The sequence below is a fragment of the Mastigoproctus giganteus genome, chromosome 1, assembly GCF_048544385.1.
Source record: "Mastigoproctus giganteus isolate SK-2022 chromosome 1, ASM4854438v1, whole genome shotgun sequence".
Classification (NCBI taxonomy): Eukaryota; Metazoa; Arthropoda; class Arachnida; order Uropygi; family Thelyphonidae; genus Mastigoproctus; species Mastigoproctus giganteus.
Genome location: NC_143575.1, coordinates 246,825,971 through 246,840,038, shown reverse-complemented (window position 1 = coordinate 246,840,038; position 14,068 = coordinate 246,825,971). Strand labels below are relative to the sequence as shown.

At 35.9% G+C, this 14,068-nt stretch overlaps 1 protein-coding gene across 1 annotated transcript in view; it reads left to right on the top strand.

The window, feature by feature from the left end:
- The first annotated feature begins 3,066 nt into the window (after positions 1-3,066).
- Positions 3,067-14,068, top strand: part of kl-2 (dynein heavy chain 2, axonemal kl-2) — a 1,174,416-nt gene continuing 1,163,414 nt past the window's right edge. The window contains exons 1-4 of the mRNA XM_090369487.1: positions 3,067-3,094; positions 3,196-3,360; positions 5,308-5,546; positions 13,082-13,273. Of these exons, the coding sequence (XP_090225613.1) occupies positions 3,067-3,094; positions 3,196-3,360; positions 5,308-5,546; positions 13,082-13,273 (624 nt within the window). The remainder of the gene's footprint in view (positions 3,095-3,195; positions 3,361-5,307; positions 5,547-13,081; positions 13,274-14,068) is intronic.

Here is a 14,068-nt window from a genome sequence, read left to right as displayed (position 1 = left end):
CAAAGCTCACAACAATTGTAAAGCAGTTATTAATCAGTCCAAACTAGAGTTTGAATAGGCTAAGATTAGAAAACTTGCTTCTTGCCCTAATTGTAGCCGAGCATTTTGATCTCTTGCCAAAGCTATTGGCTGCAACTTTTGCCCATCTCTGCTCCCACCTCTGTCCAAACCAAATGGTTCTGTTTTCACTTCGGCCAAGAATAATGCTGACCTGCCAGCATCCCATTTTTCTTCCAACTCATGTATTAATGATCTTGGTAAAACACCTCCCACCATTCCCAACACGCTCCATTCAATTCCTCCTGTGGTCTTCCATCAAAAGGAAGTCAGAAGGATTTTGATGAATCTTGATGCTAAGAAAGTTCCAGGTCCTGGTGGTATTTCTCCACTTGTTCTCAAAACCTGTGCTCCTGAACTTACTCCTCTTCTTTGCTGCCTTTATTCACTTTCTTATTCCAAAGGTGTTTTTCCTTCTGCTTGGAAATTTGCTCATATCCAGCTAGTTCCTAAAAAGGGTAACAAATCCCTCCCATCCAATTATCGTCCCATTGCAATTACTTCTACTCTTTCTAAAATAATGGCGAAATCAATTAACCGCCAACTCTTAAACTACCTAGAAACCTTCCGTCTGATCAACGATTGCCAGTATGGATTCCGTCAGTGCCGATCCACTGGTGATATTCTAGTGATATTAGTCCATAAATGGGTCTAATTCAATGGAAAAATTTGGTGAAACACAGGTAGTGGCTCTTGACATCTCAAAGGCTTTCGATTGTGTTTGGCATAAAGGTCTTCTAAACAAGCTTCCATCTTATGGTTTGACAACTGTTTTTAGTAATTGGTTATCCAGTTTTCTCTCTGTTTGCTCACTGAGGGTGATGGTAGATGGCTCTCTGTCTTCTAACTTCTCCACCAATGCCGGTGTCCCCCAAGGTACAGTTCGTTCCCCCACTCTTTTCCTCTTGTATATTAATGGCCTTCTTCCATTGACTGGAAATCCTATCCATAGTTTTGCCGATGATAGTACATTGCATTCCACTTTCCATTTTGAGAAAACTTGTTCTGCTCAATCAGCTTCAACTTCTCGAAAATCTGCTACCAATTCCTTAAATGCCAATCTTCAGGTAATTCTCCAGTGGAGCAAAGACAACTTAGTTGATTTCAATCCTTCTAAAACTCAGTCTTGTCTTATATCTCGCAAAAAGTATTCTTCTGCTCTGATTTATAGGCAAAATGATGTATCTCTTTTGGGGATTATCCTGACTTCTAATCTCTCTTGGCACATGCACATTACAAATATTGCTGCCTCTGCATCTAAAAAACTTGGTTTTCTCTTTTGCATTACTTTTCTTCCAAACAGCTGTTCACGCTATATAAATCGCAAATCCTCCCTGCCATGGTATATTGTACCCACATCTGGGGTGGTGTCCCCAAAACCTGGGCGCCTCCTTAGCCAGGTGGGAAGGAGCAGCAGTGCGTAGCACACGCTTCTTGATTAGACCGGGGTTCGAGCCCGTCACCACCAAATACGGAGGATGCGGAAAGGTCATGGATGACCACCGCATATCCCGGAGCAATATGGCCTTAGTTGCTAATGCTCCTAAAAAAAAACTAAATAACAAATAACAAGTCCCCAAAACCTCTCTCAGTCTTCTTGATTCCATTCAGAAGAGAGAGAGGTAGTTATGTTAATTAATGATTCATCTCTAACAGAGTCTTTCCACTTGCTGTCTCATAGACGCACTGTTCTTCTGAATTGGCTTCTATAATTCCTGCTCTCTCTTTCAAAACAGTCCGAACACGTGCCGCCGCCGCCAGCCAACATTCATTTACTGTCCAACTTCAAACTCACAGAACCAACTTTTCATCTTCCTCGTTTATTCATTCAACTGCTGTTTTCTGGAACAACCTTCCTTCATACATATTTCCTACAGAAGTCAAGTCCAATGTGAACAAATACCTTCTTTCTTCTTCTCAACCTGTAACCCAAGCACTGTACTAAGTACTATAGGTTCTAATACCTCTCGTGTTTTGGGTTTACATAAAAAAAAAAATATATATATATATATCTCACAAAAGGGATTCTTTGCTCCTATGCTTATCTTTGGTGACACCCCAATTTTTAGGCAAGATTATATATCTCTTTTGGGGATTACCCTGACTTCTAATCTCTCTTGGTATAAGCACATTACAAATATTGCTTCCTCTGCATCGAAAAATTTGGTTCTTCTCTTGTGTTCTTGCCGTTACTTTTCTTCCAAACAGCTGTTCACTCTGTACAAATCGCAAATCCGCCCTACCATGGAATATTGTTCCCACATCTGGGTGCCCCCAAAACCTCTCTCGGACTTCTAGATTCCATTCAGAAGAGGGCAATTAAGTAAATTAATGACTCTTCTCTAACGGACTCTCTCTCTCTCTCTCTCTGTCTCATAGACATTCTGTTTCTTCTGCATGCCTTTTCTACAGATACTTCCATGGATACTGTTCTTTTGAATTGGCTTCTATAATTCCTGCTCTCCCTTTCAAAACAGTCCGAGCACGTGCCGCCACCAACCAACATCCATTTACTGTCCAACTTCAAACCAACTTTTCATCTTCCTTGTTTATTCATTCATCTGCCGTTTTCTGGAACAATCTTCCGTCATATGTATTTCCTGAAAATTACAATCTACAGGAGTTCAAGTCTAATGTTAACAAACATTTTCTTTCGTCTTGTCAACCTCTAACCCATGCAAAGTACTAAGTACTACAGGTTCTAATACCTCTCGTGTCTGGTGTTTACATAAAAAAAAAAAAAAAATGAAAAATGCCAGCTTTGATGATGATATGATATAATTGTATAGGATTTGAAATTTTACAAACGAGAGAGAGAGAATTGGTAGCAATAGTAAAGTTAGTAGAAACTACTTATGTAGCTCTAGTTCCCTTAAGAACACTTATGAATCATTATTTGTGATAAGTATATATATCACCTTGTTTTTAGATATCTATACACTGTACTATGAGGATGATGTTGTTTACAACCAGTTTAGATACTTAAGGATTGTGGCCATGCTGATTAAAATGGTGGTTGATGATAAAAATTTAATTGGTTTGGTCCTGTATACTTCTAAAAGTATACAGAATGTGTACAGAAACAGAATACCTTTGAAATCATCTAGTCAATTTATTTTTCCCTAACCCTTTTAACAGGCATAAAAAAAGATTTTGCTTCTCATTTACATGAATTTTTAGCCTGTTTAACAGATGCCCACTATAGATTGAATAACAGAACTGTCCTATATATTCCTGAAGAAATAAAGAAAATGACTATTCAAGATGCAGTTAAAGATAAGGATGTTATTCGCAGATTAGAAGGTAGGTTGGTAAGCCTTTTAATTCATATTTGTTTCTGTTAAAAATTGGATGGAATAATAATTTTTAATGAATTTCAGCAGCATACTTTACCTGAGTATATTATGGACTTCAGAATAGTTTTTATTGACTTTATAACAATTCCTTTTAGACTTAAATTGAGTAGACAAGTTTCTGGACTACCAAGGTCTCAAAAAAATTTGAAGTAGAACAGAATTTGGACATCGAATGCAATGAGCCACAATAGTCTTATTAACACATTTGCTGTCTCAGTACATATATGTACAAAATGACACTAGGAGTGTTGTGCCTAAGTGATGTGCTGTAATGCATATGAACAGTCATTTTTAATAGTCATTTAGTGAGCGCTATAAATGTAAAGTCAAATGAAATTAACATCTACTCAATATTCACCCCCCCCCCCCCGATTGAACACTTTGCAGTAACGTTTGGTACTTGTATATAGATTTTGCACAGTTTTATTTATTTTTTTTGCTTGTGTTGATGTTAATTTATGTACATGAATAAACTTTCTATCAAAATTTAAGATTTGTTCTGAATTACAGCTGAGCACAACAGCTCAGCTGTAATTCAGAACAGTCAATTTTAGTCATTTCTAAAAGTGTTCACTTTTAGCAATGACTTCTAAACTTTTTAATTTTCAACCATTATGTATGAATTTTTGGAATACTGGGGATGCTGGAATGTTGATTTTTTTTTTCACATTCTGAAATTGCAGTATATCAAGCAAGTTCTCTCACATTTAAGTTATTGTTATTGTTATTTGGTTTTTAGGAGTATTAGCAACTAAGGCCATATTGCTCCGGGAATATGCAGTGGACATTCCCTGACTTTTCTGCATCCTCTGTATTTGGTGGTGACAGGCTCAAACCCCGGTCTAATCAAGAGGCATGTGCTACGCACTGCTGCTCCTTCCCACCTGGCTACGGAGGTGCCTCACATTTAAGTGCAGTGAAAGTGTTAATCAGCAACACTGAAATCTAATACAGTATGACTCAGCTCAATGATTGTGCAGTATTCTGATGGAGCAGCAAAGAAACACTGCCACTCTTTAGAAAACAGACCTAGGGTGTTAGGAAACATAATGTTGAAAATTTTCTTGCAACAAGCAACACACACCAGAGTTAAAATAAAATAAACTTTTATTACATTAAAGTTTATTTTTTATTTTATTTTTTTACCACTGGTGTATCGGTTTCTTCAAGAAAATTTTCTACAGTGCCACTTCTGCAATTAATGCATATTGGTCATTTTAGGAAACTTTTCTGAGAAACAAATTCTTGGTCATAAGTTAAAAAATAAAAGTAAAAACAAGAAAAAAAATATATAGGGTGTTTGAAGGTATTGCAAAAAATTCAAAATTCTGGAATGAATTCATAGGGTCCCAAATAACAATAAAAAAAAACTTTATATAAAATGTGTGCTGAAAATGCTTTATTTCAGAGCTGTTACATACAACTTTAAAAAAAGGAATAGAAGCATATCGACTCTTAATTTCTAAAGTTTATTCACTGATTTTTTAATAATTATAAAATAATGTTCTTGTAAAAAAAATAGAACTTGACGATCTCCAGCTACTTCTAAAATGCATTTCGCAGGATGATAGTACAGGCAGAGAATAATGGGCCAGAGTAAGCCTTCTACCAACACACAATCTACAGCCAACCAAACTCTATTCAGATGTTAACAAATGACTAGCAATTAAAAAAAAAAAAATTAAATATACTAGGACCGTTTAAATAATTTTATGATGTGGCTATTACAAAGAAAGCTTTTTAGTAATCTGGTGTTAAATTATTTATGTCGTAAGTTTTAAAAGTTTCATAATGATAATTTTTATCAGCCAGAATTCTATTTAAAAATGTTTTTTGTAGTTATCAGATAATTATAGTGTTTTAAATTATTAACTTTATTTTTTCAAATAATCAGGTGTTCTTATACATTGGGTATGGCAGATCAAACGAGTGCTGATGGAGCAGCATGCAATGGAACTAGGAGATAAATGTGGACCATTAGAAGAGCTGGAGTTCTGGAAGAAATGCTATGCTGACCTTACAAGCATTACTGAGCAATTGCATCACCCAGATGTGGAACATATTATTGCAGTTCTTCATTCAGCTAAATCTATATCTCTCTATCAGTTTGTAAAACTGAATCAAGAAGTTCAGGTAAATAAAAATATCAAACAAAATGAATGCCATCTTTGAAAATTTTATGTGGCTTTTAATTAAAGGCTACATATAATTTCTTGTTCTTATAAAGATATTGAAGATATTTCTGCTTCAAAGTTAATTTTTACTCTCTGTTTTCAAAAAGTATCAATTAACAAAATATTATAATGTAATCTTAGTAACAATAAATAATATAAATATAATGCTGCATAGCTAAATTTTTTAAGGTGGAAACAAGATTGACACATGTAGTGACTCTCCGTGGATATTTCCTGCACAGTGTTTACCTTGATCAAATAAGATATTTGAACAAATTAAAATAAAATAGAATACCCAACAATATTAACACTATGAAATAAAATGGGAAAGGCATGTAAAGCATCAAATATGTTGAGTAATGAACATTATGTAGATTATTAATAAATTAAATATAAAAATGAATAGAAGATACTATTTTCCACTTAAAAATTACTAATTTATTTTGTACACTTGTCAAGCATACATTGTCAGGCTACATTTCTGGAGAATCATCTGTATAATTCCATCATCCTCATACCAAAAGTTGAGTGTGGTTCTAAATAAAAATTTAAAAATTACAGGATTATATGGTGAAGAAAAAATATTACAGAACTCTTAATCTTGTTATTGCAGAACCTTGTAAATGCATCATTCAGCTATTTTAACAATAATATTAACACTAATCCTGTTAACCTTCACCAGACCAGATTTCCCACCCTGAACAGAAGTTTGTCTTTTAGGATGTCTGCTTTCAACCAGATCAGCTAGGACTGAAAACAATCATAGCAGAACCAAGAAAATAGAAAACCAAAAGCCTTTCTTGTTCTTGATAGTACTGAATAATGTAGTTGATCAGCAAACATGAACATTAGTCCTTGTGGTTCAGGACCTCCAAAGAACACCAGATGGATATCTGGGACCTGTATAAAAAAAAATGTCCTCCAGAGAAACCATAGTATTATTACAACTTGCAGAACAGATTCACAAAGAAGCATACATTTTCTGAATAATACCGTGGAAAAAGTCTGAGTGAGGTGGGAAGGATCTTTTCACATACTCCTCATTTCTATTTATATTAAAAAGGAGAAAGATTTGAGCTCTTTTTAATTTTTCTGGCATATTCATCTATCTAATGATAATGATACGATACAGATTGTTAAAATTTGTAATTTCTATCTCTCAACAAAGTTTGCACAATTAATTTATTAGCATTAGCATTAGTAAAGGCACAGACGCAAGAAAGCAAGCTTATATAGCATCAGCCAAAAAAAAAAAAAACCCTTCTCGTTTCACCCATCCACTCATTCCAAATGTTTGTCTTGAATCTATTTAAGCTATCAACTTCTACAATGAGAGATGGAAGTTTATTCCAACAATCAACCGCCCGATGGTTAAAGGCAAACTTCCAAACAACTACCTACAACTGTCTTTCCTCAATTTGAATTTATGCCCTCTCAGGTGATTATTCTGAGCAAGAGGAAGAATCCCATCAGCACTGAGCATACTCAAACAATTCAAAGCTTTATACACCTCAGTTATTTGTGCCTCGGTAGCCAGGTGGGAAGGAGCAGCAGTGCGTAGCACACGCTTCTTGATTAGACTGGGGTTCAAGCCCGTCACCACCAAATACGGAGGATGCGGAAAGGTCAGGGAATAACCACTGCATATCCCGGAGTAATATGGCCTTAGTTGGTAATGCTCCTAAAAACCAAATAACAACAACAACACCTCAATTAGATCACCTCGCAGGTGCCTAGTCTCCAGACACTGTAATTTGCAAAACTAAAGCCTTTCTTTGTAAGAGCAACCCTTTGTTACATTCACTAATTTTGTTGCTGTTCTCTGCACTCACTCCAGAAGCTCTACATTCTTCCTAAAATGAGGCCTCCAGACCTGTATACAGTACTCAAGGTGTGGCCTAACGATTGCTATATACAAGGGGATAATGACCACCTTATCCCTTCTAGAAAAATTCCTGTAAATCATTGACAAGGCACCATGAGCTACTCTTGCAGACCATGTCCACTGCTCCGAAAACTTCATATCTACTTGCACAATTACCCCTAGGTCCTTTTTATTCTCTATCACTGTCAGTGCACATCTTGTCTACCACACAGTTGATACGTTACTCTGAGGTTACTGTTTCCCATATGCAGTACTTTACATTTGTCAATGTTAAACTTCAGTTGCCACCTCTCAGCCCACCTGTTCAACTTTTCTAGATCCTGTTGCAGCAGTGTACTGTTGTCATTAGCAATTCTACTGACCTTTGTATTAAGCCTGATATACCATCATCAGTAGCCTTAATAAATACAAAAAACAACAATGGACCCAACACTGAACCCTGGGGGATTCCACTAACAACATTAGCCCACAAAGAGCAGTGTCCATTGATTACCACTCTGTCTTCTCCCACCGAACCATCCATGTATCCATAGCAGCAGTTTGCCTCCAGTGCCACACTGCTCCAATTTGTGCAGCAGTCTTCCATGTGCAACAGTATCAAAGCCTTTCTAAGATCCAAATATATGATATCAAAATTATTCTTTGCATCCAGTTCCTTTGTGACGACTACCATCATAGTATCCAATCAAATTGGTCAGATAAGACTTCCTCTTAACAAACCCTGCTGTGTCCAAGCTATAACTGAAGTCTTGTCTAGATGATCCTGCAATGCTTCTTTAACCATTTATTTCCCTTGAACAGAAGTTAAACTAACAGTTCTGTAACTACCGGTGTTGGCCTTTGATCCTCCTTTGTGAATTGGGGTCACACTTGCACATCTCAAGTCCATGGTTACCTCCCTGAGTCCAAGGAAGCTCTCATAATTAGGGTGCTTCCTTTGATATAACTGGATAGATCCCATCCATCCTAGGTGCCTTTCTTATGTTTATCTTCAACAATTTCTCCTCCACTTTGCTCTCAGTTATTACAAAATCATCTAGCTCACTGCCAGAGTTTAATTCCCCTCTGGCATTCTCCTCGCTGAATAACTCCTCATGTGTGAATGTAGATACAAAATAATCATTTAGTTTGTTAGCTACCTCAGTGGATCATCAACAGTTGAACCATCGATATCAAGTGGACCAATATTATTCATCCACTTCCTTCTAGAGTTTACATAAGTAAGAACTCTTTGCTGTTTTTCTTTGCATCCTTTGCCAAAGATTTCTTGTAATCTGCCTTTGCCTGCCTAACCTCCTTCGTAACTTGGTTACAGACTAGCTTATATCTATCATAGGCTTCCGTGTCACCTGTTAATTTATATGTATCCTATGTATTTTTGTTCTCTGCCATATATCTCATTAGTTCATCTGACATCCATTTAGTCGTAAACCTTGAACAATATTTCTTAGTTGGTATGAAAAGCCTAGTTGCTTCCAAGATTAATTGTTTGAATGTGTCCCATTTTGAATTTGCTGTTGGTAACATCATCAGTTGGTCCCACCATGTAGAATTTAAATACCGTAGTTGCCTTTACGAAAGCAAAAACCCTTCCCTTTACCCTTGATGGTAGTTACCTCTTTGAGTAACTCCCACTTCAGCACACTGTGATCACCACCTAGTGGTTCCTTTGTCTGCAAATTCTTAATGCATGAAGAATCACTACTGATAATCAGATCAAGAATATTATTCCCTGTAGTTGCCTCCCATACATGCTGCTGTAGAAAACAACCATCCAATAAATCCACAAAAGTCTTGCTAATGTGTGGGTGACCAATCCACAAATTCCTGTCAATATCTGGGAAATTAAAATCCCCCATTATAAGATGCTCTGATATCTCTAATTTGAAAGTGTCATCATCCTGATAATATCAGAAATATAATCTCCCTTCTGAAATTTCATAATCAGATAAGGCTTGGTACATTTGTGTCTTTTTGATCATTTCTTACTTTATGGGATGAGGATGTATGTAGCTGTATCTGGGTAATTATTTTAACGTTCTCTAATGCACTGCTCCATGAGAGAATGTCAAGACATTCTCTCGAGGGTATAATGTTATTTGAAATCTATTGTGCTTTAAATTAAGTTTAATGAAATGTTTATTTTAAAGTATTTCTTCAAAATAGACATTTTATAAAAAATTTCCCTCTATATATTAAAAAATTTTCCTTCTAGTGATAGTTTGAGCCAAAGCGAGATGAGGGCAGGGCAAGTAGATCATTTAGTCAAGCCATAACTTCCTCCATAACATTCACGATCCTCGTGCATATGCTTCATTGTCTAGTACATGATCATGCCCACCTGTCATTGTTGGATGTTCCATTGTAATGTTAGCTAATGAAGGGACCTGATATAATTTGTATATTTGTAAATATTTTAAATATTTCTATAGTTTGTAAATATTTTAGTTAAATATTTTAGTCCTGTTCTTTCGGATGCAACAATATTCCTCATGCATTATGGAACCCAAACAAAATGCCCTTTCCTAAGTGACCTATGTAAACGCAGGTAAATAATTATATAGTGATAATTATTCGACCTTAGAATGCCATGTGGTGGGGTAGCCAATGGGACAAGAGGGATGCGGGTCATATGGTACCAGTGGGCATGGTAATTACATCACTACAAATGCACAGGTAAATAATTACATAGGTCTCATTTCCTGATTAGATATCAATCATTGCGTTTTAACAGGTGTGTATTTTATATAGATAAAATACACACCTGTCAACCCCCCCCCAGTATATTATTAAAATATTAATAACTTATTAAATTATAACTGTGCTAGTGTGTTTTACTAATCACAGTAGCATCTTCCACCATGAACATGCGTAGATAGTGTAACTTAATTTATCTTGAGATTATCATGCAGTTAGTAAGAATGTAGTAATTATTGTTTAATTTACAGCATTCATGATCAATGCAGACTCACTGAGTTTGCCTAGCAGAGGCTGCCCTGTTGGCTAATATGAATATTTTTACATACCTTGTCAAAGAGAATGCTTGTTCGCAGATGTAAAAACATGCATACACCAGTTGCTTTCTGAAGACTTGAGATATGGATTAATGTATTGGAAATGAGCATTGCATACAGTCTTTCCTTATAGTAATATGGTTTTCACACAAATATTGGCTTTTTTTTTTCAGACTGTTAATATGAATACCATAAAAATTTCATTCAAGAGCGAGTAGACTTATTTATCATTGTAGTAGACTATTACAATGGGATGTGGGAATTACTTAATGATGTAACTACCATCAAGGCTAAAGGGAAGGGGTTTTGCTTTCGTAAAGGCGACTACAGGGATCTCAGACAGTTTTTAAATTCTGTACAGTGGGATCAACTGATGATGTTACCAATGTTGACTTCTAAATGGGAAGCCTTCAGGGAATTAATTTTGGAGGCTACTAGGCTTTTCATTCCAACTAAGAAATACTGTTCAAGGTTTAGGTCTAAGTGGATGTCACTAATGAGGCTCGTGGCAGAGAAGAAAAATGTATGGGATGCATGTAAAGTATTAGGTGACACAGAAGCCTATGGCAGGTATAAACTAGTCTGTAATCAAGTCACAAAGGAGGTTAGGCAGACGAGGGCAGATTACGAGAAAACCTTGGTAAAGGATGAAAAGAAAAACAAGAAAGAGTTCTTTACTTATGTAAACTCTAGAAGGAAAGGGATGAATCAGATTGGACCACTTAACATAGATGGGTTGACTATTGATGATCATGCTCAGGTAGCTGATAAACTGAATGAGTGTTTTGCATCTACATTCACACATGACGAGTTATTCAATGAGGGGAGTGCCAGAAGTTTATCAAACTCTTAACAGGGAGCTAAGTGATTTTGTAATAATTGAGAGCAAAGTGGAGGAGAAATTGTTGAAGTTAAACATAAAAAGGGCACCTTAGCCATAATTATGAGAGCTTCCTTCGACTCGGGAGGTCCCCATGGACTGGGGGTGTGCAAATGTATCACAAATTCACAAAGGGGATTCAAAAGGTGACACAGTTAACTATAGACCTGTTTGTTTAACTGTGTTCCTGGGAAAATAATGGAGTCACTGGTTAAAGAAGCATTGCAGAATCACCTAGACAAGACTGCAGTAATAATTAAGTCATAGTATGGGTTTGTTAAAGGGAGGTCTTGTCTGACCAATTTGATTGGATACTATGGTGTGGTCACAAAGGAACTGGATATAAAAAATAATTTTGATATCATATACTTGGATTTCAGGAAAGCTTTTGATACTGTTGCACATGGAAGACTGCTGTACAAATTGGAGAGGTATGGCATTACGGGTAAGTTGCTACAATGGATAAAGGGATCGTTGAGTGGGAGTTGACAGAGAGTGGTAATCAACGGACAATGCTCTTCATGGACAAATGTTATAAGTGGAGTTCCCCAGGGTGTGGTGTTGAGCCCATTGTTGTTTTGTACATTTATCAATGATATTGATGAAGGTATATCAGGCGTAATGTCCGAGTTTTCAGATGATGCAAAGGTTGGCAGGGTTGTTAATGACAGTAAAGACAGTATGCTACTCCAACTGGATCTAGATAAGTTGGGAAAATGGGCTGAAAAGTGGCAACTAAAGTTCAACATTGACAAATGCAAAGTACTGTATGTGGGTATCAATAACCAAAGAGAAGCGTACACAACTGTGTGCTACGACACTCAGGAAAGTGAAAAAGACCTGGGGTAATTGTGCAGTCAAATATGAAGTTCGCTGAGCAGTGCAGAGTGGCTGTTGAGGGCAGGTCATGGAGTATGGAGTATTGTCAATGATATATAGGAATTTTGCTAGCAGGGACAGGGAGGTGATTATCCAATTATACAAGGCAATGGTCAGGACACACCTAGAGTACTGTGTACAGGTCTGGAGGCCTCATTTTAGGAAGGATGTAGAGTTTCTAGAACGAGTACAAAGAAGGGCAACAAGATTGGTGAGGGGAACAAAGGAGTGCTCTTGCCAAGAAAGGCTTCTTAAGTTCTGCAAATTGCAGTGCTGGAGAGTAGGCACCTGTGAGGTGATCTGATTGAGGTATATAAGGCTTTGAATGGGATGAGTAAGCTGAATGCTGTTGGGATTCTTCCTCTTGCTTAGATTACGATTACGCAGATTCAAATTGAGGAAAGACAGTGGTAGAATATTTGTGCGGAAATTTGTCTTTAGCCAGCGGGTAGTTGATTGGTGGAACAGACTTCCATCTTTTGTTGTGGAAGTTGATAGCCTAATTAATATAAGGCTGAGCTGGACAGGTATTTGGAACGAATGGAGGGGTGAAATGGGTGTTTTTTTTTTGGCTGATGCTGCATAAGCTTGCTTCCTTGCATCATATGCTTCTGCTAATGCTAATTAGCTACTGTTAAATGCCATGATTCACTAAGTTATATTTTTCAAGGCCTGCAGAAATATTCAATCTAATTTTTTGTCTTTATTTATTTATTTTTTTGATAATGATTTTAAAGTTATTAAAATTAAAAAGTTAATTGTTAAATATTTAGTAAAATATTTAGAAATAATCTTCTGTGATAAAGGCAATAGTTAACTGTCATATTTTTTATAAGGAATCTCTAAATGAAGCTGGCAGCAACATGAAATTTTTATCCATCTTGGATGAGCCATGCAGAGAATTAGAAAATGCACCTCTTGATGAAATTCCCAATTATATTCCTTATGTTTTAAATCTGATAAGATTTATTTGGATTAATTCGCCATGTTATAATGATAATGTTAGAATTATAGGAATGCTAAGGAAGGTAAGTTTATTTGGATTATTTAACAGTTTTCTCTGTTTTCACATTAGATAAACATTTACCGAAATAATATGTTTGTTTTTTTTAAATTAAACAAAAGTGCCAAAGTTTTTAACGTAAAGTAAACATTTGGAATAATTTTTCAAAAATTTATATTTTAATTAGATTATGGAGGCCAGTGCCCAAACAGTGGCTTTGTTTATTGAATAAATTAGTTTTGAAAGATTTTCATTAGTTAACGTATGATGGATATTGGCCATTGGTCTTGAGCCCATTTTTTGTTTATTTTAGGAAGTAGCCTGGTGAGATATGTATATTAAATATAGGGAGGAAAATGCATTTGATTATTTCTGTAAAAGTTATACTTTGACAGAAATAATCAAAGAAATAATCAAATAATCCATGTAGAATATGTTAATTATAATCCACAGTGGTCACTTGTATTACCATCCTCTTAAACTGGCTCTGTACTTTCAGAAAAAAATATCTACTGTAACAGACAAATCAGAAACATAAATCCTTGAATATTGTTTTTAATTTTTCAAAGTGATTGTGAAATTAAAAATTCCACAATCACTGGAGAAATGCTGAGTGTGATCACAACTGATATTATTTAGCCATTTCCAGTATTAACTTGTTGACAGGACCTGAAAAAATTGTAAAAATAAGCAGTTTATCCAACTGGAAGTAGTCATACTTTTCTTGTAGGAAATGTTAGAATAAGTTGAAGATAAAATGCAAGTTATTCTTTGACAATACTTGACATACACAGCAGCACAAAAATAATGAGACTCAATT